At 40.0% G+C, this 24,257-nt stretch overlaps 1 protein-coding gene across 8 annotated transcripts in view; it reads left to right on the plus strand.

Moving 5' to 3' along the window:
- Nucleotides 1-24,257, plus strand: part of LOC124719303 (large proline-rich protein BAG6) — a 240,856-nt gene that overhangs the window by 108,962 nt on the left and 107,637 nt on the right. For 7 of the 8 annotated variants that reach the window (XM_047248444.1, XM_047244970.1, XM_047245657.1 and 4 more), the window contains 3 exons: nt 540-728; nt 6,768-7,074; nt 15,737-15,898. In XM_047248444.1, coding sequence (XP_047104400.1) covers nt 540-728; nt 6,768-7,074; nt 15,737-15,898 — 658 coding nt within the window. The remainder of the gene's footprint in view (nt 1-539; nt 729-6,767; nt 7,075-15,736; nt 15,899-24,257) is intronic. The other variant, XM_047248452.1, reaches the window with a different exon arrangement.

Raw genomic sequence — 24,257 nt, forward strand, 5'->3', positions numbered from 1 at the left:
CTCATAAAATGTTGGAAAAAGTCTGTATAAAGATTTGGAAACCATAAGTATGTTGGAAACTGACATAAAAATCTGTAGATTAAGGTGATGTACATGGTTTGGATAAATAAGTAAAAATTAATTTCCATAACAATGGATTGCTCATGACTTTCAGTACAACACTTACGTTTAGTTCCTGCATGTTATTTTAATAAGATGTATGCGGAAGGAAATGCTTTGTACCTAACTTAGCTTTGTTTACCACATTTTTACAACTGATGACAATTAGGTTGTGAAAATAATTTGTTTGAGCAACACGGGAGTAGCCGAGCGGTCTAAGGCGCTACAGTCATGGACTGTGCGGCTGGTCCCGGCGGAGGTTCGAGTCCTGCCTTGGGCGTGTGTGTGTGTGTGTGTGTGTGTGTGTGTGTGTGTGTGTGTGTGTGTCCTTAGGATAATTTAGGTTAAGTAGTGTGTAAGCTTAGGAACTGATGACCTTAGCAGTTAAGTCCCATAAGATTTCACACACATTTGAACATTTAATTTGTTTGAATTTTCAGGTGACTCTCGCTCAGGATTCTCAGACGGTTTTTAATGGTGTATCAGAAGTCTTCCATTACTTGTCTCATGCTTATCATGCCATGAGCGACATCATGTGCGACTTCAGCCAGCCACCGCCTCGCAGTCTGCGGTGTCGTCCCGTGCTAATTCAACATTCTGCAGTTCTCCAGGCAGGCATTCCAATACAGGTTTGCAGTTCGGTTGTGGGATACGCTTAATTGCCGGCCACTGTCATCCTCATAGCAAATAATAATGTTCAGTGGTTATTGATTTGTCTGGTATGATTTTGTGGTCCACGGTCTGCAAATTTTCATGTTAGACATAGATGGGAAATTCACAGAATTAGAATTTGTGTGCAGGACTGTGTTTACAAAAATGTAACTTATTTCTTAGAAAACTTTGGTCCATTCCATTTATACAAGTGACCTCTATACAAGTGACCTCTGCACCAGGATTCCGTGGTTTTATACATATAGTTCATTATCATAATGGTGTTTACAGGAAATAAACCAATATTCAAAAATCTTGGGTAATTTTAAGAACAGTAATTTAAGATTTATGGAGAATGGTTGGAATATGTTAAGGCCCTTCCCTTTCTCATTGTGCAATGTGATGAATGTCTTCCTATTGCACCCTTTGCTGCTTAAAATGGTATGAACTGTTCAGATAGGTATCCACCTGATTAACAGTCATCTCGAGTACTATTAGTTCACAACCAGGAGGATCACATAGATGATTTTTCAAACTATGCTCTATATAGTTTCTTGTAGTTAAGACATAAAAGGAGGTAAGCGAAGAAGCAGTTAAGCTTCAAATGTCATTTAATTTGTGAATTCATTCCCAAATCGTAACAAATATTTGCCCTTTATGCTGATCTGACGATCTATCCTCTATACCGATCACCCCACAGCAGAGCATGTGTACCTTACAAAATAGCATGCCACTCCAGGCAGTTGGGAAATATCTAAAGTGTCTACACAGCGATTGTGGTGTATGGAGTGGTCAAAATAAAATTGATGTAAACATTAAAGTTAGCATTCTTCCATATTTGCTGGAATCTAATTGGATTTCATTTCATTTGGTAAGAGAACCGGGGTATCTGAACCAGGTGGCAATTTTGGGGGGAGGGGGCAAATTCATATTCTTGAGGAAAAGAACCTTGTTTCACAAAGCACCTAGCATCCAGCGCACATCAGTCTACCGATTATTCATATGGTTTTGAAACGCACCCCTGCTGGTTTTTGGACATTTTTGAACACATTCTAAGTTGATTTCTGAATGAATTATAAGTTGATTTTTGAATGTGTGGATAGTGTACGTCATGTCTCTGCCAGGGAAATCCTCGTCGCATCTAGAAATGAACTTTCCTGCAGATAAAACGAAACGGGGCTATACAAGCTGAACAGAACAAAGCTGATCCGGTGAATGCCAACTGCTGCTTGTTTACGTGGTTGATTCGGTTTGCAAATGTTCAGCATTGTTATAATTACTAGCGAAATCCATAGATTCAGACTTCCAGAGTGGAAATAAAAGACTAACAGGAATAACAGGTAAGAAAGGTTATGTATTATCTTCTCGGTGTAACCAAGAAAGTGAAATTCTGACCGAAAATTTTTGGTCAGATTGCTACACTAAACAGGGCCAGTTGTAGTCCCCAGCTATCAGCTGCTTAAGTTCCATTCTGGGAGTAGTGCAGAAAACGCATTGTACGAACACGTAATAATGCCTAATCAGAGAATAATCGCCGGATAACTAAACAGGTGATTGTGACAGGGTTAGTAAAGTTAACCGGAGAATGAGTCGTCACTAATTCTGTAACTGTAACGGTAATTGAATTGGTGGTGACAAGATTGTTTGTTAGAACGAGGAAGGAGAAGAAATGGGGACATCACACGAATTATGGAAGAATATGACGATTCTAAATTTATGCAAAAATTTTGTTCTACTACTTTTCGGTTTTGTGCATGAGAAACTAGAGCATATGAATGAAATGTGAAACTATTTCCTAACATAAAGCTTTTTGATTGTAGTAGGCCAAATAGGTATTTTGTATTGGTTCTTCGTGAATTATATTGTCGTACTATAGAAATGATCATTGGTGGCAAAACAGTCTCGCTTATTTGGTGTGTGTTAAAATTGCTGCAATATTAGGGCCTATTTTGTTTTATACAGCACACAGTGGGAAAATATACATAATCAGATGGAGAAACCACACCAGTCTAGGGTACTATTTGTAGTAACAGCTTCTTCAGTATTAGACAACGACATTTCGATTTTTCATGTAGCATAACGTTTGACGAATTTCAATGAGGTAATAGTTCTTTCACAGAAAGGAAAGCACGCCATGTAAAGCTGTAGCAAGATTATAGAGAAAAATCGCTAGGATCTAAGGACTGAGGAAATGTGTACTGTCTTGACTGTCTCTTCTCTTTACTGGTTTTAGGTATCCCACATTTAATCTTATGTCACACAGAAGCGCAAGTTATTAGCTAGCAGGCAATAAAGAGTCCATATTTTCTGAAGAGTTCTTATTCTCCTGGTTACAAATAATCCCATCCAGTTTTAATTGCAATTTATTTATTTATTTATTTTTAATTTTTAAGAGGAGTAGGATGTCAAACCGGGTGACTGGGAGCAGGAGAGGCACTACAGGACTATTTTAATTTCCAGTGTCCTAAAATAGTTTGCTGGCATTCATTACATAATACAGTTTAAACATTTGAGTTCCACAGAGCAGAATACAGTGACAAGCAGTATAAGACTGTTGTTTGAAGAGGTGTGACACTGCACTCCAGCACACTTAAAACCAGATAGCATATCTTACATTTCTTGAATATATATGTTTTATGTATTAGACTCTTCAAAAAGATGTGCGCTACAAAATGAACGTATTTTTGAAAAGTCATTTTTTTGGCGTTCTGATGCACAGAGCAGTCTGAGTTATAGTGGGGGGTGGGTAGTCCCATGTGACATTACATTTAGTGACATTACATTTAGTGATTTTTCTGTATCCTCTTTGTTTACTGCTCTCATGTCAAATGAAAACAAAACAGTTTTCTGTGGCTGGGCACTATCAAGTGAATTAAAATACATTCACATAATTAGGGAAGGTTAAAATATGTTGTTAGTTTCAGATTTTATTTTGTTTACACCTTTCTGATAGTCAAGCATTAATCACCTTGCAGAACAATAAAGTTATTTTGTTGGTTTGCTAAAGAAATTCTGCTTTTATTCAGCTTTCCTAGTGAGGCAGTAAATTTAATTGAAACGAAGTGTTTAATTCCACTCTGTTGGCTAGTTTCAACTGTTCGCTGCATTTCAGATGCACGTTTTCTTCTTCTAGCACTTATGGCATTATGCCATAATAAAGAACCAAACGTGAGAGAATACAGTGCTGGTATTCCAAGAAAATTTACATCCTGAAAACCACACCATAAAGCTTAATAGCAGGTCGAGACCTACATCATTGGGAATCTGGACATACGAATGTGCACTTTAAGGTGAACTATGCATTTTAGTATGGTTCACGAAATTCTGATGCTCTTGAGTATCCTCTAATGTCTTGTTTTTTTTATGACATAATGCGAGTAAGATCTTTTAATGTTTTACACGTATGAACGTACGGGCTTCCTACGTCACTGTAGTTGCGCAAGCGCTGTGACGCTTCTTAACTGGCGCTCTCTGGCAACCGCTGAAAAGAATCTATTTCTAACAGGTCGTGGGAAAATATTGTGAATTGTGGTTGGAAAAGCGTTATTTTCAAAGTAAATTTCCTTTTACGCAAGATGAACTATGTGCGAGAATGGACGATGAATTTCTTAAATTACAGAGTGTTTGCTCTCATTTAAGAATCAACTCTTTGATGACGAACCATTTAGAAGAATTTTGAGCCCAGAAGGTCAGAGATTTATGTCGGTATTAAAAATTTTACTGGCGTATTTGTGTGATGTATCTTAAAGTGTAACATGCGCTAAACAGATCAACATTATATGTGAAAGTTTAGCTTCTCTTGTGGCTTATTAATCTTGAAGACAAATATTATATGCAAAAGCTTTGCTTTTCTTGTAGCAACACTATGTATATTAATTTAAACCATTAACTTTTCCTGTTGGTGGAATTCGAATTTATACTTTCGTAATACGAAAATATGCACCGTACATGTTGCCGCACATCAAAGATCTTTCCAAAACGTGCCCCGCCCCCTCCAAGTTTAGTTTTCTAATGTGTCGAGAAATTCTACGCTGCTGTATAAAACCATTTCCATTCAAAGGATTGATAAGTTTTACAGTTTAAACAGAAAATATACTGTCACTTAGTACGGGAAAAGTGTATTTTCACCCGGGAGAAAATGTATTTTTAACTGGGAATCCAGAAAAAATCTCAGAATTTTTTTTCCTTGTGTGCGTATACACCGTGAAATGAGATGGCATGCATTATTCACAAAAATAATGATAAGATATGTATTACAGCATATATTTGATGAATTTGTATATGGAAATGATGCAGGTATTCAGACTGAATGGAGAAAATAGACCAAACAGCTTGAAACAGAATGCGCAGAATACTGGATTATCAACCTCCAACGCTATTGACTCTGCCACACGTTTTGGTTACAGAAGTGCCTTAACTTTAGTACATAAAGTTTCTCGGAAAATTCAAAGTGAGTTATCTTTGTAAACTTGGGAAAGAATACAACAGATTTTGTTTAAAATTACTTGATAGTTGACCCTTCATGTGTTGGAGATTCTGTCCTCCAACCAGAGCGCTCTACATTGCAAGTGAACTATTCACCATTGCCAAACTGCCACAACAAATGGTTAGTTAACTTTCAATTCCTGGTCTGCCATTTTTCTTGCTGTGTTCAGATTCCGAATCCTGGCCCTGGCCCTTTTATTTCACACGTCACCGCATGTGTGACACACACACACACACACACACACACACACACACACACACACACACACACTGATGCTAATGAAATACACACATTTCATACATACCACTAGCCAAAGACTACTGGATCCCATCGCACAAGATACGATTCAGTTTCACATAATCATAGAGATAGGATAGGCGGATAGGCTTACAGTAGATAAATTTCATACGACATAGTGTAAAACCAAACTTGTTGAAGGCAGAAAATGGTCATTGCAATTCATTCCATACATAAATAAATGTAACGGCACAATTTGAAGAACTGCTGTAGTGCAGTGGCATCGCCACAACCTCCAGTGCAATAGGATCTGCCTTTAACCGAGCGGTAGCCGATGTGGCAACATAGTAGCATCAAGTGACAGATGTGAGCTATCAAGTAATTTTAAATGGACTACAGTGTTTAGAGAGAGATTACAGCTGTACACAATTTTTGAAAGAAAAACTACATTGCTAAAGTATGATTAAGAAAAATATTGATGGCTGTTAATACATTAGAATATCTGAAAGTTTTATTTTTAGTAATGCAATAATAAGGCATCTAAAACGTAAATAAGACCTACTTCCAAGAGAGTAACACCACCAGTGTACATGTGCCACAACTGCTGACCAGTCATCGTGTTCGTGTTTCTTAACATCAGGTCCATTCTTATGACGACGGAATACAGCCTTTATCATAACATGCCATGTAAGGCTTAAATTTGCGGTACTAATGAAGAACTTGAATACTGTTGTTAGCTATTTTTGTACTACTTTATAATCCCCCCCTGTGCCATTCTGTATAGTTCCTTGCTTCATAACTTTGAAATCTTCATTTCTCCACCATGGTTCATTGTGAATGCAAGAAAGTGCAGTTCTTGGCAGTAATCTGCTCACTCGTTTCATGCTAATTTTTTCTCAGTTCTGCTGTTTACAAATACAGTTAATAAAAAGCAAACATCTGCTACTACGGCAAATTATTTGTCGTAATTTTTTATGCAATTACATGGCTGTTTTCTTTTCTGGAACAAATTGTGTATCTTGGAAGAAAGGGTGTGACAAATTTTCAAATGCTGTACTTCGAGAGGAAATAGTTCAAAATTACTTATTTCTTTGAAACAGCTTCTCAAATTGTAAGAAGTGGAATTGAATTAGTAAATTTTGTGTTGCAATACAATTACCACGTGACAGGTTTTTCTCAGTCGTTGTTACCCTATACCAGACATCTCCTTTTTTTACTTATCGTGTAGTATCATACAAAATGTAAGTTAATTTAACTGCTACATAATATTGATTTGTAAATTATTGTCCTGCAGGCACAGATAAATGTCATGACAAACAGGGGGAGTGATAACCGAAATCGCCAAACAGCGTCATCCCAGACAAATATCAGTACTACGTCATCTGGCACAAATAACACTAACGGAGCTCAAAATTCCAGTGCACCACCTGCAGTTAATGTGTCTGATCAAAGTGAAACTGCCAGTAATGAAACCCCAGCAACAGCACCAGTAACTACTTCCTCAGTACAAGATACCACATTCCAACCTCAGGTTTCAACAACAGCTTCTTCGCAGCAGCAGCAGCAGCAGCAGCAGCAACCACAACAGCAGCGTCAAACAGGTTGAATTATATTCCTTTTGTTACTGTAGTGCATTCTTGGGAGGCAAGAGTCTCTCTCTCTCTCTCTCTCTCTCTCTCTCTCTCTCTCTCTCTCTCTGTCTGTGTGTGTGTGTGTGTGTGTGTGTGTGTGTGTGTGTGTGTGTGTGTGTATTTTTTTCCAAGGATAGTTACTACTATGCTTTATATGTCGTCATTGCGTCAAGTTTCTGTTTTTAATCAGGAGACATTTAGAAACTTTCTTATCTGAACTACATGGGAATGTGCTAAGTTCAAGTCTTTCTTCAACATCTCATTACTTTTTTAAAAATCCTTTTCTGCTAAACTTTTTGTTAGTCCAGTATTCCTTTGTCCTAGTACAGTGAATATCTTTCGTTGTTGTGGCATCCTTTCACTATTATTACTGGGGAAAAAACTATGTATGTGGAATGACTGACCTTATAATCAAAGTACAGTTATCTGTTATTGATCTCCCATGGGATGATTGTAGGTCACTTACAAGTAATTTTGTCCATTTCTCTGTTTGTTACTTTCCTTATGGAGATAGTTGCCAAAGATTTTTTTCGAGCAATCTGTCCTGACAAACTAACAACATTGTTTCTCATTCTTGTAACCATTTTTGCTCTCCATTTGACTGTTCTCTTAATCTTTCAGTTGCAGCTTCTGTTATGTCACTAGTGGGTTCAAGATAGCTGGCCAAATTATGAACACTTCAAACATTTAATGTATGAATTGGACATAAACTAATTTAATATTAAAAAGGAAAACATTTTCTAATGCTCTACAAAATTATATTTGTTTGGTCACGAACTGGCTTTTGGTTTCTCGGCCCATATGCAAGTGACAAGATGGCCTGAGAAGCCAGTTCGAGACCAGATGAACTTAATTTTTCAAAGTATTAGGAATTTTTTTCGTTTTTAATGTTGTTGTTATGTTCTGCCAAGCACCAATGGAAAATTCAGTTAATGTTATGAACACATTTGTTTATAATATGTACAGCATGATGAATGGTGTACATAACTTCAGAGCAGTCCAGTTTTCATTCAGCTATTGGGGCAAAAAATGTGTGTTTACTTGTGTAATTAATCATTTCCCTAATAAACCACAGTCAGTTTTTTTTTAAATTGGTTCTCTTATTTAGTTATTTTTATGAAAATCATATATAATGCAAACTCTTTTCTACTCATTTGCCGTAAATAAGAGGAGTATACTTAATCAGCATACTTCACTTATTCATATTTTTTAATATTTAATTCTATATAAATATGTTACACAATGTTGTACTAACATTGGATTTGTGAAGGAATTATTATATAAAAACAAAATAGATTTGGTGCAACTGTAGACTAAAGCAAATAATTTCCTTGGCTTTTTACACCAGTGGTCAGTGGTTCAGCAAGTAGCAAGTATTAACACAGTAAATATTCGAGGGCTGTTCAAAAAGTAAGGTGACTTTTCAAATTGCGCAAGCAGAAGCAGCGCACATTCGATTGTTGATTTCTTCTTCTTCTTCTTCTTCTTCTTCTTCTTCCTCCTCTCTCTCTCTCTCTCTCTCTCTCTCTCTCTCTCTCTCTCTTTTTATGTGGGCACACATTTCCCAACCATATGTTCACAGTTTCAAGTGTACGGCGTACTTCGTTTGTTCTTAGCGTGCTCGGTGATTTTAGATTATTATAAAAAATGGAGCAAAGAATTTGCATAAAATTTTATGTGAAAAATGGAATCAAATGCTCTAAAACACCTGAAATGTTGACGGTGGCACACGGTGAGTCTGTTCTAACTAAAATAAATGTTTACTGGTGGTACAAGCCCTTCCAAGATGACAGAGAAGATACCAATGACGAACCTCGCTCTGGACGCCCCAGCACATCAACAACGGATGATAACGTCGAAGCTGTGAAGAAAATTGTTTTGGAAAATTGTCGAATTACTGTGAGAGAAGTTGCTGAGGATGTTGGCATATTGGTCGGCTCGTGTCATGCAATTTTTTCAGATGTTTTGGGGATAAGATGTGTGTCGGCGAAGTTTGTTCCTAAACTTTTCAATTTTGCTGAGAAAAACCATTGCATGAGCATCGCTCAGGAGCTCTTGAATGACGTCAATGATGATCCTGATTTGCTCAAAAGGGTCATAACTGGTGATGAAACATGGGTTTACGGTTATGACATCAAAATCAAAGCCCAGTCGTCCCAATGGAAGCTTCCCTGAGAGCCAACACCGAAAACAGCACGGCAAGTTCAATCAATTGCCAAAGGTTCACTCACTGTTTTTTTTTTTGCAATTTCTTTGTCGTAGTGCATCATGAATTTTTACCTCAAAGTTGTATGGTCAATAAGGAGTATTACCTTGACGTTTGCGCCATTTGTGAGAAGCAGTACTCAAAAAAGTCAGGAATTGTGGAAAAACAATTCATGGCTTTTGCATCATGATGGTGCACCTGCTCATTCATCATTGCTTGTGAGATTTTTTGGCCAAAAACAACACGACAATCATGCCTCAGCCACTATATTCACCAGATTTGGTCCCTTGTGACTTTTTTCTGTTTTCAAAACTGAAGAGACCTGTGAAAGGGTGAAGATTTTCAACGATTGAGGAAATAAAAACTGCATCGCTGGAAATATTCAAGGCTGTACCAAAAAATGCTAATGAGAAGTGCTATAAGGATTGGAAGAAACGTTGGCTCAAGTGTATTGTATCTGAGGGGCATTACTGTGAAGGGGACAACATGAATATTGGTGAATAAATATTTTTTCGTAAAAATATAAAGCCATCTTACTTTTTGAACACACCTTGTATATACATTAATTACTGTTTTGATCTTGTATTTAATGAACAGAGGCTTAGAATGAATTCTCAGTTTTTGAAAATATGATATAATTAGATGGATAAAAATCTACTCACCAAGCAGTGGTGGGAGCAAACACACAAAAGTTGAGGAAATGTACAAGCTTTGGAAGCCAGTGGCCCAGTCTTCTGGCAGAAGAGCCCCTTCAACCGTTTTGCCAGTAGAAGGAGCCACTGGCTCCGAACGCTTTCACATTTCCTTAACTTTTGTTATGTGTTTGCTCCTGTTGCCACTTGGTGAGTAGATTTTTATCCATCCAATTACATTTTTGTAGATTGAAAAAAATGCAAAATATGCTGTTCATGCATATTCTGAAATTACACAGGCCTTAAGTCTCCTCAGCAAATATATCAACTCATGATAAACTAATTGTTCTATGTTCAGCATGAGAGTTCCATGTTAATTAGTTGTCAAGTATAATTCTTAAAAAATTATGTCAAGTTTCAACATATTAACAGCTTTTGAAAGGCTCCACACATTCTGGGTCTCTTTCCCATTTAACAGTAAACCAGGTTCACATTTACAAAGTCTTCCAGTACAGGGTTTACAGGAAGAAAAGTTCTATCATCTACATAGATCTCTCTTCACTAATATTGTCTGGTTAGTCATTTGTCTGTACAAGGAATAGAAGAGGTTCAATTTTTGATTCCTGTACCACTCAGTGTTGTACCTTGAGTGGATTCAGTAGTTAACCCTCAGAAATCAGTCCCACTTTCTGTTATAAAGATATCATTTGAATATTTTTAAACTGTTGCTACAAATATCATACTGCTCCAGTTTAGAGAACAAAATGGAGGTATCAACTTGAAGACCTATCGTGGACCACAGGTGGTGATCTGTGTAAACATGGTCTTCAAATGCTGGTAAAACATCTCTCACCTAGAGTTCTAATAGTGATTCAGCTGACCTGTCCTTCCTGTAACCAAACTGTAAGGTGCTTAACATATTATTCAGTTCTAAGTACTCATACAATTGCTGATAAATGGTGATTTCAAAGACTTTGGTGAGTATTGATTCCACAAAGTGGTTGGGTAGCACAGCAGTTTGTCATAAAACTATTTTAACTTATCACTAATGAGGGCTACATGTTTTCTTAGGCAGTAAGTTGGTATGCCCTCCAGTATTTTAAATAGCATGCTCTTAGCACTATCTTTTTTTATTCCCAAACATAAAGTATATCCTTTGGTATGTATTTTTGACACCTTCACATTGTTGGCAGGTAGAAGTTTGAATCTGTAGATTGACCAGTTTCAAGAAAGCCAACATCAGCAACACCAAGGCTGTCCTAGTAGACAGTGCATACTACTTTACCTATTATGGTGATGCGACTGAATGTTAATACAAGCATTACAGTCCATTGTAAAACATAAATTTGCCATCCTGTGTACAGTAGCTTGCAGAATTTGAATGTAGATTTAGATGTAGAAATCCATTAATTAAATGAGTATAAGATTATTGATAAATCATTAATAATTTACACTGCCACTGTAACGAATGAGTTCAGTATTCAGTGATTCACTCAGCTGAAATATCATGTGATGTTGCTTCAGTGTTCAGGGTAAAAAAGTTCTATCCTCCTCTGCCCCCCCTTTTTTTCTTTGCAAGATATCTTAGCAAGATTTTTTGGGAAATCCATTAGTTCACAGCTGTTCCTTTTATGTAATTTCTAGTGTTAGCTTGTATTTGTGAGTTACAGATTCTGAAAATGTTTGAAGGTGGTGAATAATTTGTTGAGGATCAGTACTTGGTGTGGCAACAGTCTGCTCTTCTGTAGGTTAAGCAAAAGTGTAGTAGTATAAATCAGTGAAGGGAAGTCACGTGACATTATCAATTGTATGTCATAACACCTAATAGCATTAAAATCATTTGCCATGTCTGTTCAGGCATATAAAATAAAATAACCACATAAGTTACGTATTGCAAAAGATGAGGACAAGACTTTACATTCTTGTTTCTCCAATGAGAAAGTAACTTTGAAAGGTGCCAGTGTGACTCGTCTACATCAGCCATGTGAGATTACAATGTATTCAGATGACTAATGATACTACAAATGTCAAAAGAAGAGATGTGTACCAATATTATGGAAAGGATAGTTGTTACTCACCAGTAGTGGGGATGTTGAGTCTCAGATATGCACAACAAAAATACTGCCAGGAAATGAGCTTTTGGCCAATGAGGCCTTCATCGGAGATAGAATGAACACACACACACACACACACACACACACACACACACACACACGAAAGCTCATTTTCTGACAGTCTTTTTGTAGTGCCTATCTGCGACTCGGCACCTCCACTATATGGTGAGTAGCAACAATCATTTTCATGATATGGTTATATTCCATCCAGTATTTTCCATTGTTGGAAAGAAGAGATTTGTCACATTTGTACTTGGTTGGTATGAAAGCAATGGTGAGATGAAAACACTGTTAGTTATCTTACATAAGTGTCATATTGCATGTAAAGGATTGTTATTAAAATATTGAGATTCTAAAACATCAAACTATTTGCTAGGGACATATGAATGGAGACCATAGTGTTAAATGTGGAGTATACACTGAGGAAGTTAGGTGATCTTCTTTGCCCTGCAGGATCTGAGAGCTGTTCGGATAGGGTTTTGCAAGTAATACTACTGTTGTTGTTGTTGTTTTTGTTTGGTTTGAAGCAGCTCTCCATGCTACTCTATCCTGTGCAAGCTGAGTAACTACTGCAACCTGCATCCTTCTGAATCTGTATAGTGTATTCATGCCTTGGTCTCCCTCTATGATTTTTACCCTCCGTGGCTGCCTCCAATATTAAATTGATGATTCCTTGATGCCTCAGAATGTGTCCTACCAACCAGTCCCTTCTTATAGTCAAGTTGTGCCAAAAATTCCCTTTCTCCCAAATTTTATTCAGTACCTCCTCATTAGTTACGTGATCTTCCCATCTAATCTTCAGCATTATTCTATAGCACCACATTTTGAAAGCTTCTACTCTCTTCTTGTCTAAATCAGTTATCGTCCACATTTCACTTCCATACATGGCTACACTCCATACAAATACTTTCAGAAACGACTTCCTGACACTTAAATCTATACTTGATGTTAACAAATTTCTCTTCTTCAGAAACGCTTTCTTTGCCATTGCCAGTCTTCATTTTATATCCTCTCTACTTTGACCATCATCAGTTATTTTGCTCCCCAAATAGCAGAACTCATTTACTACTTTGTCTTATTTCCTGATGTAATTCCCTCAGCATCACCTGATTTGACTACATTCCATTATCCTTGTTTTGATATTGGTGATGTTCATCTTATATCCTACGTTGAAGACACTGCCCATACCGTTCAACTGCTCTTTTAGGTTCTTCACTGTCTCTGACAGTATTACAATGTTGCCGGCAAACCTCAACATTTTTATTTCTTCTCCATGGATTTTAATTACTGCTCCAAATTTTTGTTTCCTTTACTGCTTGCTCAATATACAGATTGAATAACATCGGGAATAGGCTACAACCATGTCTCAATCCATTCTCAACTACTCCTTCCCTTTTGTACCTCTAGACTTTTTTTTTTATCTACACCATCTAGCAAAAATGTTTCCCACTACAAAATTAAAGCACATTAAACTTCATGCAAAAGAATGTTCCATTCATTTTTGTCTCTAGGACTAAAAATTTCCTCATGCAGGGCATGGAAAAATCAGATTATTAAAAACAGTGTTTTAATGGTATAAAATTACTTTTTACTGTTAAATTAAGTGGGTTAAGAACAAATTTTAAAGTTTGTATTACGTTTAAGTGCAGTATAACTGCATTAAGGGATAAATTGCGTGGGTGTAACAGGGTGAAATGGCAGGAATGGAGGTTAGAAGCACAAGAGAAAGTAGTTTGTTTAGTTGTGGCCATGCTCTTACTTTCTTTGTAGGTTTGTAGAATGAAGAGTGAGCTAACAATTCCCCATTCACTCTACTGCACGCTGTCATGGAAAGCAACTACAGTGTATTTCATGAAGTTGTACCAACCCTTCCACAGCACACGTTATGAATCAGTGGACATGCAGTGACACTCCTAGGGGTTATTTATTTTCCACAAATTGTGTTAACACTACATTGACTACAGACATGAATTGGTAACAATACAAACTCAAAAAATGCATGTGGTGCGATTCTGTATGATGTTCTACACTCCTACAGGGGAAATTAATTCTTAGTCATTCTTTATGGCAGTTGAAGAATTTTTCCAGCAGGAAAGGGGACTGCCTTCACCACGAGTGCTGCTTGCTTTTTAGTTTACAGACAGACCACATCTTCCCAGCATTTCCTGTTCCGTTCTCGTATGTAAGAAGGCAAAATAACTTCATGGCCTCATGTTTATATTGTGGAGTTATTTCCAGTTTATTGAGTGAGTTCTTAACTTGTAATTGTTAGTGGGCTTTTATGTGAAATATATTCCTATAAACTGTCGTTGAGAAGTGCTTCATTTGTAAGTGTAATGTTGTCAGTGACTTAAGTAGTGTTGGTGGGAAGGAATTGGATTGTTAAATGTGGCATTTGCTGAGTGTCTGTCATTGACAGCATTCTGTAAAGATGTGTAACCATTTTGTAGTTACTTTGGGGGTGCATTAATGAATGACCAGAAAGCTACTGCACTTCTCTAACCATTAATTCTGTTAACAGTAGACTGCATAAACCTCTTCCATTCAGGAAATGCTGGCACGTGTAGAAAAGTATGCACTCAGTGGAGCCATTCACCATAAATCCACAGTGTATCTTGAAAGTTGAATGTCATTATGTCTAATGGAATAGGACTGATCATGTTCAAATCTAGAACAGTAATCTGCTGTAATGCGTTGCTCATCTTACATTGAAATATCTGAAGTTCCATATGAGAGAACAGGATAGGAGATGCTGTGGGGGTATACATAAACCTCAAAGCAAGCAGTCCTCGACATGGGGAGCTTGTGGGGAGTTGCCTTTCCTGAAAGAATGCTCCAGCTGCTGTGCAGGATGACTGAGAATCAAGTTCCCTCTAACATTGTAGAAGAGTGTGCAGAGGTTCCAGTCCACACACATTTCTTGCATTAGTATTATTAGTAATTTATTTCTGTAGTTCATATAAAGTTAATGCACTTTGTGGAAAATGAACGCCCCCAAGCATATCTACACAGTGTGTCTGTCGCCAGTGATTCATAAGACGAACTGCGGAAGGGTTGTTATAACTTTGTGAAACATCCTGTAGTTGCTTTTTATGATGACATAGTATACTAGAGGAAATGAGGAATTGCCTGCTCGCTCTTAATTTCACAGACCTATGAAGGAGAAAACTGCATGACCATAATCCAGCGACCTACCTTCCCTCATGCTTCTAACCTCTGACCCAGTCTTTCCATCCTGTTACACACACAGAACACAATTTATCTCATAATATATGTACAATAATTTTATACCATTAAAACACTGTTTTTAATAATCTGCAAATTTCCCATCCCCCACAACATGAGAAATGTTGGGAAAAGTGAATATAACCTTCTGTTGTAAGAAGTAAAACGTAGTTTAATTTTGTACTGGAAAACATTTTCACTTGATGCTGCGGTTTTAGAGATATTCAAGAAAACACTAAAAAAGTGACCTTGCCATGGCGCCACATCCCACTGGTCAGGATTTTTAATATGTTATTCATTACGGCCCTCCGTACCAATGTACAGAATTTTGCAACAACATGAAATTTTTCCTCTAATTCTCCTCTTGTTGACCAAACTAATTGTTTTGTGATTTTAAACAATGTTTACTGATTTTTATTTAGTCCTGTTTTCAAGTTGATGTGCACTTTTTTCAGAAGGTAACAGTGTTCCTCATCCCACATTTCACATTACTCCTGGAAATGTGGAATTTTTCATGGAAGTTGGACCTAGCAGTATCACCATAGATTCTCTTGAGGCCACAGTTGTTACCAATAGTAATGGAGGGAACGGTGGAAATGGAGGAACAGATGGCAATGGTATGTACTCATCATTAACTTACTAAATAACTAACTAACTACGAGAAAATTAACTTATTATTCATAGGAGGTACGTAGTAAGCTGTCTGCAATGAACTTCCATTAACCTGGAAGTACCTGCTGCTCTAGAAGCCCAACATTGTATAATTTTGTTGCTAAATTGCTAAGTTAGAATACCTGCAAGTTTACTTAGAGAACAGTGTTTCTTGTACTGGGATACTCCCAGGGGATATTCTGTTACCTCAAGCATTTAAACTACTAGCATTACCATTTTTGTTGCACTCTCGTATCTGAGCTAAATTGCAACCAGAAAATGGGTACTTCATTGTAGTAGGAGAAAAATATTGCTTCTCTACACAGAATACAAAGGGTACAAAGATGATAGTAATTGTCGGTAGATTCTATGTGACTCTCCACTTCACAGTATTTAATTGTAAATTGTGTAGAAGCCTACCCCTTCACAACACCAAGGAGGAGTTGTGCGACATGAAATAAAGTTAGTATGCATGTTTCTACATCTAAGAGATGTGTATTCAAATTTTGCACTTGTTGTATAAGAGTGGCACCAGTGACAGCACTATGAGGCTGCAAATCGGGCTTGCTTCAAATACATGCTGTAATGGTCATGAGCATTTAATTAGTTACCTTTGAGTGGCTACGAAGGCTTTCCCGGCGTAATAATTGATAATATTCTTCTCGGGTATGCAGCCGGATCATAACGTCTTCATGACACAATATTTCCGCGGTCCATCTGGCCGCCATCTTCAGGTGAGAGTGCTGGTGCACGAACTCGCCGGAACTGACTTCCTAGCGCAAGCTGCGGCCCCTATATAGGCCAGCAGAAGACCCACAACGCATGCGCGAGAAGGTCCCGTAACTGCCCTCTAGCGCAGTAAACATACCGCGCCGCCAGTGGTGGAAATAGGCGAAATCGAGATATCGCTGTCAAAAATTAAAAAACTTTTTATTCCGACGATCGAAACACAGACCGTTGTTTTTTGATGTCGGATAACACCGGGTCCCAAGTCTTACTTAAAAGATAGCCCTTGTCTCTATTAAGAAGATTGTCAGATAAACGAATCTCTATGGATTCTTTTAAAACACAGTCCCAATAGCGAGATGCAGGGGCAACCAATTGTGTCTTGTCATAGAGCATTCTGTCCCCTTCGGTGAGACAGTGCTCCGCCACTGCAGACTTCTCAGGTTGAAGCAGCCGTGTGTGCCGCTGATGCTCAACACATCGGTCCTGAATGGTCCGGATTGTCTGCCCAATATAAGCCTTCCCACAATGGCAAGGGATCTTGTACACGCCGGGCTTCCTCAAACCCAAGTCATCCTTTACAGAGCCAAGGAGCGCTCTAATCTTGGCTGGCGGACGAAAAATACTTTTGATGTGGTATCTTTTCAGAATTCTTCCTATCTTCGAGGAAATGCTCCCAGCAAAAGGCAAAAAGGCCACCGATTTGCAGGTATCTTCTGGTGGTTCAGGTGAAGGTCCATACTGGAAAGCACGACGGATCTGTTTATCTGTATAGCCATTCTGCTTGAACACAACCTTAAGATGGTCCAATTCTTGTGTCAAGCTTTCTCCATCTGAAATGGCATAAGCTCTTCTCGCCAACGTCCGCAGGACCCCTGTACGCTGGAACGATGGATGACAGCTAGAAGCATGCAGGTAACGGTCGGTGTGCGTAGGCTTTCGATAAACACTGTGTCCCAGTGTCCCATCATCCTTTCTGTACACCAGAACATCCAGAAACGGAAGCTTCCCATCACTTTCCACCTCCATGGTAAACTTGATGCTAGGATGCAGGGAATTAAAATGATCTAGGAGGCGGTCAAGAGCTTCTCTCCCATGAGGCCACACCATAAACGTATCGTCAATGTACCTCCAAAAACAAGTTGGTTTTAAGGACGCCGTCTTCAGCGCCATGTCCTCAAAATCTTCCATAAAAAGATTGGCGACTATTGGGGACAATGGGCTCCCCATAGCCACTCCGTCAGTCTGTTCAAAATATTTGTCATTAAATAAGAAGTACGTCGACGTCAGCACGTGGTGACAAAGCCTGGTTGTTTCCTCATCCAGTTTCTCACCAATTAATTGCAAGGATTCTTCCAGAGGAACCCGGGTAAAAAGCGACACGACATCAAAGCTCACAAGTAAATCCGAGGGACTAAGAGACAAGGACTTCAATCTCTGAATAAACACCATAGAATTGGAAATGTGATGTTCGCATTTACCAACGTGAGGGCCAAGAACAGATGCCAAATACTTGGCTAGATTGTAGGTAGGAGCACCCAAATTACTCACGATCGGACGAAGCGGGACCCCTTGCTTATGAATCTTGGGTAGACCGTATAATCTCGGTGGCACGGCAGCACCAGGACGAAGTTTTTTAAGAACGTCGTCAGGTAAAGAACTCTTCTTCAGCAGTGAAAGCGTCTTCCGTTTAATCCGTTCAGTTGGGTCGTCCTGCAATGTTCTGTATGCTGAGTCTTCAAGTAAGAGATCCATCTTTCCCAGATAGTCATCACGGGACAGAAGAACCGTTGCGTTCCCTTTGTCTGCTGGTAGAACTATCAGATCTTAGTCTTCTCTAATGGACCGGACGGCTGCCCTCTCGAGAGAGGAGATGTTACTCCGTGGAGGCGGCGCCCGCCGCAATGTATGTGAGACCTCTTGCCTAATCTCTTCAGCTTGGTCCTCCGAAAAGCTGGACACTGCTTGTTCGACTGCGCAGGTGATTTCGGTGATAGGCACATTCCTCGGTGTAGGGGCAAAATTCAGGCCTTTCTCCAACACTGACAGCGTGGCGTCGTCCAGTTCTTTACTCGTGAGGTTAATCACTGTCCGTCGACGGGTGTCGTCATCAGATGTCGTGGGTTGAGAAGAAAGCCGTTGAAACTTTGAAGACTGTTTCATGACAGCGCTCCTATGCGTCCAATCTGATAGTGCCCAAGAAGAAATATCCACCCATTCCCAGGATGCGTCCGACAGCAGCGACGATAACTCCAAGTGCAAGAAAAGTAAATCCTTGGATAGTAGATCCAGTTGTCTTCGAGTGAAGCGAATGCGCTCCTTGACTAAGGCGAAACTGGCACGCTTCTTGATGTTGTTGGCCGTTTTCGTATCAATAAAATGCACAAATCTAGCAAACTTAGGTATTACTCTTCCATCGCGGCATCTCAGCAAAAAGGCGAGGGCACTCAGCAACTTGCCTTTCTTCTTACGAAGTTTATCAAACTTCTTCACACGTTCCACCATCTCCTCCCCGTAGAGGCTTCTGATGTGGCTACGAAGGCTTTCCCGGCGTAATAATTGATAATATTCTTCTCGGGTATGCAGCCGGATCATAACGTCTTCATGACACAATATTTCCGCGGTCCATCTGGCCGCCATCTTCAGGTGAGAGTGCTGGTGCACGAACTCGCCGGAACTGACTTCCTAGCGCAAGCTGCGGCCCCTATATAGGCCAGCAGAAGACCCACAACGCGTGCGCGAGAAGGTCCCGTAACTGCCCTCTAGCGCAGTAAACATACCGCGCCGCCAGTGGTGGAAATAGGCGAAATCGAGATATCGCTGTCAAAAATTAAAAAACTTTTTATTCCGACGATCGAAACACAGACCGTCGTTTTTTGATGTCAGATAACACCGGGTCCCAAGTCTTACTTAAAAGATAGCCCTTGTCTCTATTAAGAAGATTGTCAGATAAACGAATCTCTATGGATTCTTTTAAAACACAGTCCCAATAGCGAGATGCAGGGGCAACCAATTGTGTCTTGTCATAGAGCATTCTGTGTCCTTCGGTGAGACAGTGCTCCGCCACTGCAGACTTCTCAGGTTGAAGCAGCCGTGTGTGCCGCTGATGCTCAACACATCGGTCCTGAATGGTCCGGATTGTCTGCCCAATATAAGCCTTCCCACAATGGCAAGGGATCTTGTACACGCCGGGCTTCCTCAAACCCAAGTCATCCTTTACAGAGCCAAGGAGCGCTCTAATCTTGGCTGGCGGACGAAAAATACTTTTGATGTGGTATCTTTTCAGAATTCTTCCTATCTTCGAGGAAATGCTCCCAGCAAAAGGCAAAAAGGCCACCGATTTGCAGGTATCTTCTGGTGGTTCAGGTGAAGGTCCATACTGGAAAGCACGACGGATCTGTTTATCTGTATAGCCATTCTGCTTGAACACAACCTTAAGATGGTCCAATTCTTGTGTCAAGCTTTCTCCATCTGAAATGGCATAAGCTCTTCTCGCCAACGTCCGCAGGACCCCTGTACGCTGGAACGATGGATGACAGCTAGAAGCATGCAGGTAACGGTCGGTGTGCGTAGGCTTTCGATAAACACTGTGTCCCAGTGTCCCATCATCCTTTCTGTACACCAGAACATCCAGAAACGGAAGCTTCCCATCACTTTCCACCTCCATGGTAAACTTGATGCTAGGATGCAGGGAATTAAAATGATCTAGGAGGCGGTCAAGAGCTTCTCTCCCATGAGGCCACACCATAAACGTATCGTCAACGTACCTCCAAAAACAAGTTGGTTTTAAGGACGCCGTCTTCCTCATCCAGTTTCTCACCAATTAATTGCAATTCGTCCTGGTGCTGCCGTGCCACCGAGATTATACGGTCTACCCAAGATTCATAAGCAAGGGGTCCCGCTTCGTCCGATCGTGAGTAATTTGGGTGCTCCTACCTACAATTTAGCCAAGTATTTGGCATCTGTTCTTGGCCCTCACGTCGGTAAATGCGAACATCACATTTCCAATTCTATGGTGTTTATTCAGAGATTGAAGTCCTTGTCTCTTAGTCCCTCGGATTTACTTGTGAGCTTTGATGTCGTGTCGCTTTTTACCCGGGTTCCTCTGGAAGAATCCTTGCAATTAATTGGTGAGAAACTGGATGAGGAAACAACCAGGCTTTGTCACCACGTGCTGACGTCGACGTACTTCTTATTTAATGACAAATATTTTGAACAGACTGACGGAGTGGCTATGGGGAGCCCATTGTCCCCAATAGTCGCCAATCTTTTTATGGAAGATTTTGAGGACATGGCGCTGAAGACGGCGTCCTTAAAACCAACTTGTTTTTGGAGGTACGTTGACGATACGTTTATGGTGTGGCCTCATGGGAGAGAAGCTCTTGACCGCCTCCTAGATCATTTTAATTCCCTGCATCCTAGCATCAAGTTTACCATGGAGGTGGAAAGTGATGGGAAGCTTCCGTTTCTGGATGTTCTGGTGTACAGAAAGGATGATGGGACACTGGGACACAGTGTTTATCGAAAGCCTACGCACACCGACCGTTACCTGCATGCTTCTAGCTGTCATCCATCGTTCCAGCGTACAGGGGTCCTGCGGACGTTGGCGAGAAGAGCTTATGCCATTTCAGATGGAGAAAGCTTGACACAAGAATTGGACCATCTTAAGGTTGTGTTCAAGCAGAATGGCTATACAGATAAACAGATCCGTCGTGCTTTCCAGTATGGACCTTCACCTGAACCACCAGAAGATACCTGCAAATCGGTGGCCTTTTTGCCTTTTGCTGGGAGCATTTCCTCGAAGATAGGAAGAATTCTGAAAAGATACCACATCAAAAGTATTTTTCGTCCGCCAGCCAAGATTAGAGCGCTCCTTGGCTCTGTAAAGGATGACTTGGGTTTGAGGAAGCCCGGCGTGTACAAGATCCCTTGCCATTGTGGGAAGGCTTATATTGGGCAGACAATCCGGACCATTCAGGACCGATGTGTTGAGCATCAGCGGCACACACGGCTGCTTCAACCTGAGAAGTCTGCAGTGGCGGAGCACTGTCTCACCGAAGGACACAGAATGCTCTATGACAAGACACAATTGGTTGCCCCTGCATCTCGCTATTGGGACTGTGTTTTAAAAGAATCCATAGAGATTCGTTTATCTGACAATCTTCTTAATAGAGACAAGGGCTATCTTTTAAGTAAGACTTGGGACCCGGTGTTATCTGACATCAAAAAACAACGGTCTGTGTTTCGATCGTCGGAATAAAAAGTTTTTTAATTTTTGACAGCGATATCTCGATTTCGCCTATTTCCACCACTGGCGGCGCGGTATGTTTACTGCGCTAGAGGGCAGTTACGGGACCTTCTCGCGCACGCGTTGTGGGTCTTCTGCTGGCCTATATAGGGGCCGCAGCTTGCGCTAGGAAGTCAGTTCCGGCGAGTTCGTGCACCAGCACTCTCACCTGAAGATGGCGGCCAGATGGACCGCGGAAATATTGTGTCATGAAGACGTTATGATCCGGCTGCATACCCGAGAAGAATATTATGAGTTACCTTTGAGATTGGAGGTGGTGAGTTGATAATAGTCTAGAATGCCTTTAAAGTGATACCATTATCAGCACTTCACTGAGTTTGGATGAGCTCCTGGCATAGGGCTATTAGAAGACAGGGCTCTGGACAGCCACATAGCACTACCGCGAGGGAGCACAACCATAATCAGCGTTTGGCTCTGGCGCATTGTACTGCATCTGCAGCAGCAGTTGGCACAGTGACAAAACGAACTGTTACAAATTGGTTATTTTAAGGACAGCTCGGAGCCAGATGCCCTGTAGCGTGCATTCTATTGATCCCAAATCACTGCCATTCGTGACTTCAGTGGTGTCATGCAAGGGCTCATTATATTCCAGGGTGGAGGCCTATTATGTTTTCTGATGCAAGCTGGTTTGCCTTGACACCAATTATGGCTGTATGTTGGTTAGGAGGAGGCCAGTTGAAGGTGTGCAACCAGTCTCTATGCATCCTAGACACACTGGATCCACACCTGGGTTTACGGTTTGACTTGAGATTTCGTATGACGGCAGGATCACTCTCAAGGTTATCGCATGCTGCCTGACTGAAAATTTGTATCTCAATCTGGTGATTCATGAACAGCATTCAAAGGGTGTTGTCCAACAGGATAGTGCTGACCCCTGATACTGCCGTTGCAACCCACCATGCTCTACAGTGTTTGACATTTTGCCCTAACCTGCTTGATCAACAGATCCATCTCCTGTTGAGAACATATGGGACATCATTGGCCAACAACTCCAGGCTCACCAACAAACATCATTAACTGTCCCTGTATTGACTGACCAAGTGCCACAGGCATGGAACTCCACCCTACAAACTGACACCCAGCACCTGTACAACACAATGCGTTCTTGTTTACATATTTCCATTCAGCATTGTGGTGGTTACAGCGGTTATTGGTGTACCAACATTTCACTTTTGCAGTGGCTTGTCTTGCACTTACATTAACCTGTGATCTTGCAATTCTAATCACTTAAATATGATACCTGGACAAATGTATTCCCAAAATTTCGTTACTCTACATGAATTGTTTTTTGATTTTAAGATTCACCCTCCTCCCCTGCCCCTCCTCCCCCTGGCGGTGTGTTATCTCCATGCTCAACATTGTTTTTTTTTCCATCAAATCAAAATCTTAATAGAGATCTTGTACCTGTTTCTTTATCTCCTTAAATTTATTGTCTTTTTATTTTGTGTTACCTGCTAACAAAGTGATAACCAAAATTGAGCAGTTTATCATTAAATCTAGGAAATATTTCATCTATTTGATCAAATCTTTTGTTCATTTGAGGTGGTCCTTTGCTCATTTGCAGAAATGATTCATTGAATTCTGCTTTTATTTCTATTGATTTAAAGTCGCCTGCATAATTGCTGTTAAAAGTTACCACTCTGTTTATGAGAGCCATTTTTGTCAGTCTTCTAACAAGTAATATTGATGAAGGCATAGAATTAACAAGGCACTTTATATCTTGGTATTTACCTAACAAATTCACTCCGTTGATCATAAAGTTTAGTGTATGAATAGCAGTTACCACTACACAATGAACTCTGCATTAAAGAAACAAAACCCACTTGTTATTTGATAGTGAATTTTGCCGAGAGGTCTTACGTGCAGCGTCGACTGCAGCTCCTTGTATGTTGCTACTGCACAAACCCGCCTATCATTGCTGGTTGCTAACTGCATTGCCCCATATCTCATAGATCCTTTGTGTTCGTTGTTGATCCACTGCCTGCCCATGTTATGTAGAAACTGCTGACTGCGAAAATGCAAGTTGTCAGTTGCCGTTTACCACATTTGAGTGAATATAGGCTGCACTTTTTCTCTTAAATTTTGGCTTGGAGAAATTGTGTGGCTTATAATAGTTTTTCCCCCCACGGATCATAAATAATAAATTTCAAAATGAGGTGTGCATGTACATGTACCTTCTTGGGTGAAAAACTTAATACCATAGCTGTTCTAAAAAAAAAAGTAAAGTGACTTTGTTTTGCAAAACTGCATGAGCTTGTTTGTACAACTTGCTCACTTGAAGAGCCATAGTG

Source organism: Schistocerca piceifrons, chromosome 1, assembly GCF_021461385.2.
Source record: "Schistocerca piceifrons isolate TAMUIC-IGC-003096 chromosome 1, iqSchPice1.1, whole genome shotgun sequence".
In the NCBI taxonomy this organism is placed as follows: Eukaryota; Metazoa; Arthropoda; class Insecta; order Orthoptera; family Acrididae; genus Schistocerca; species Schistocerca piceifrons.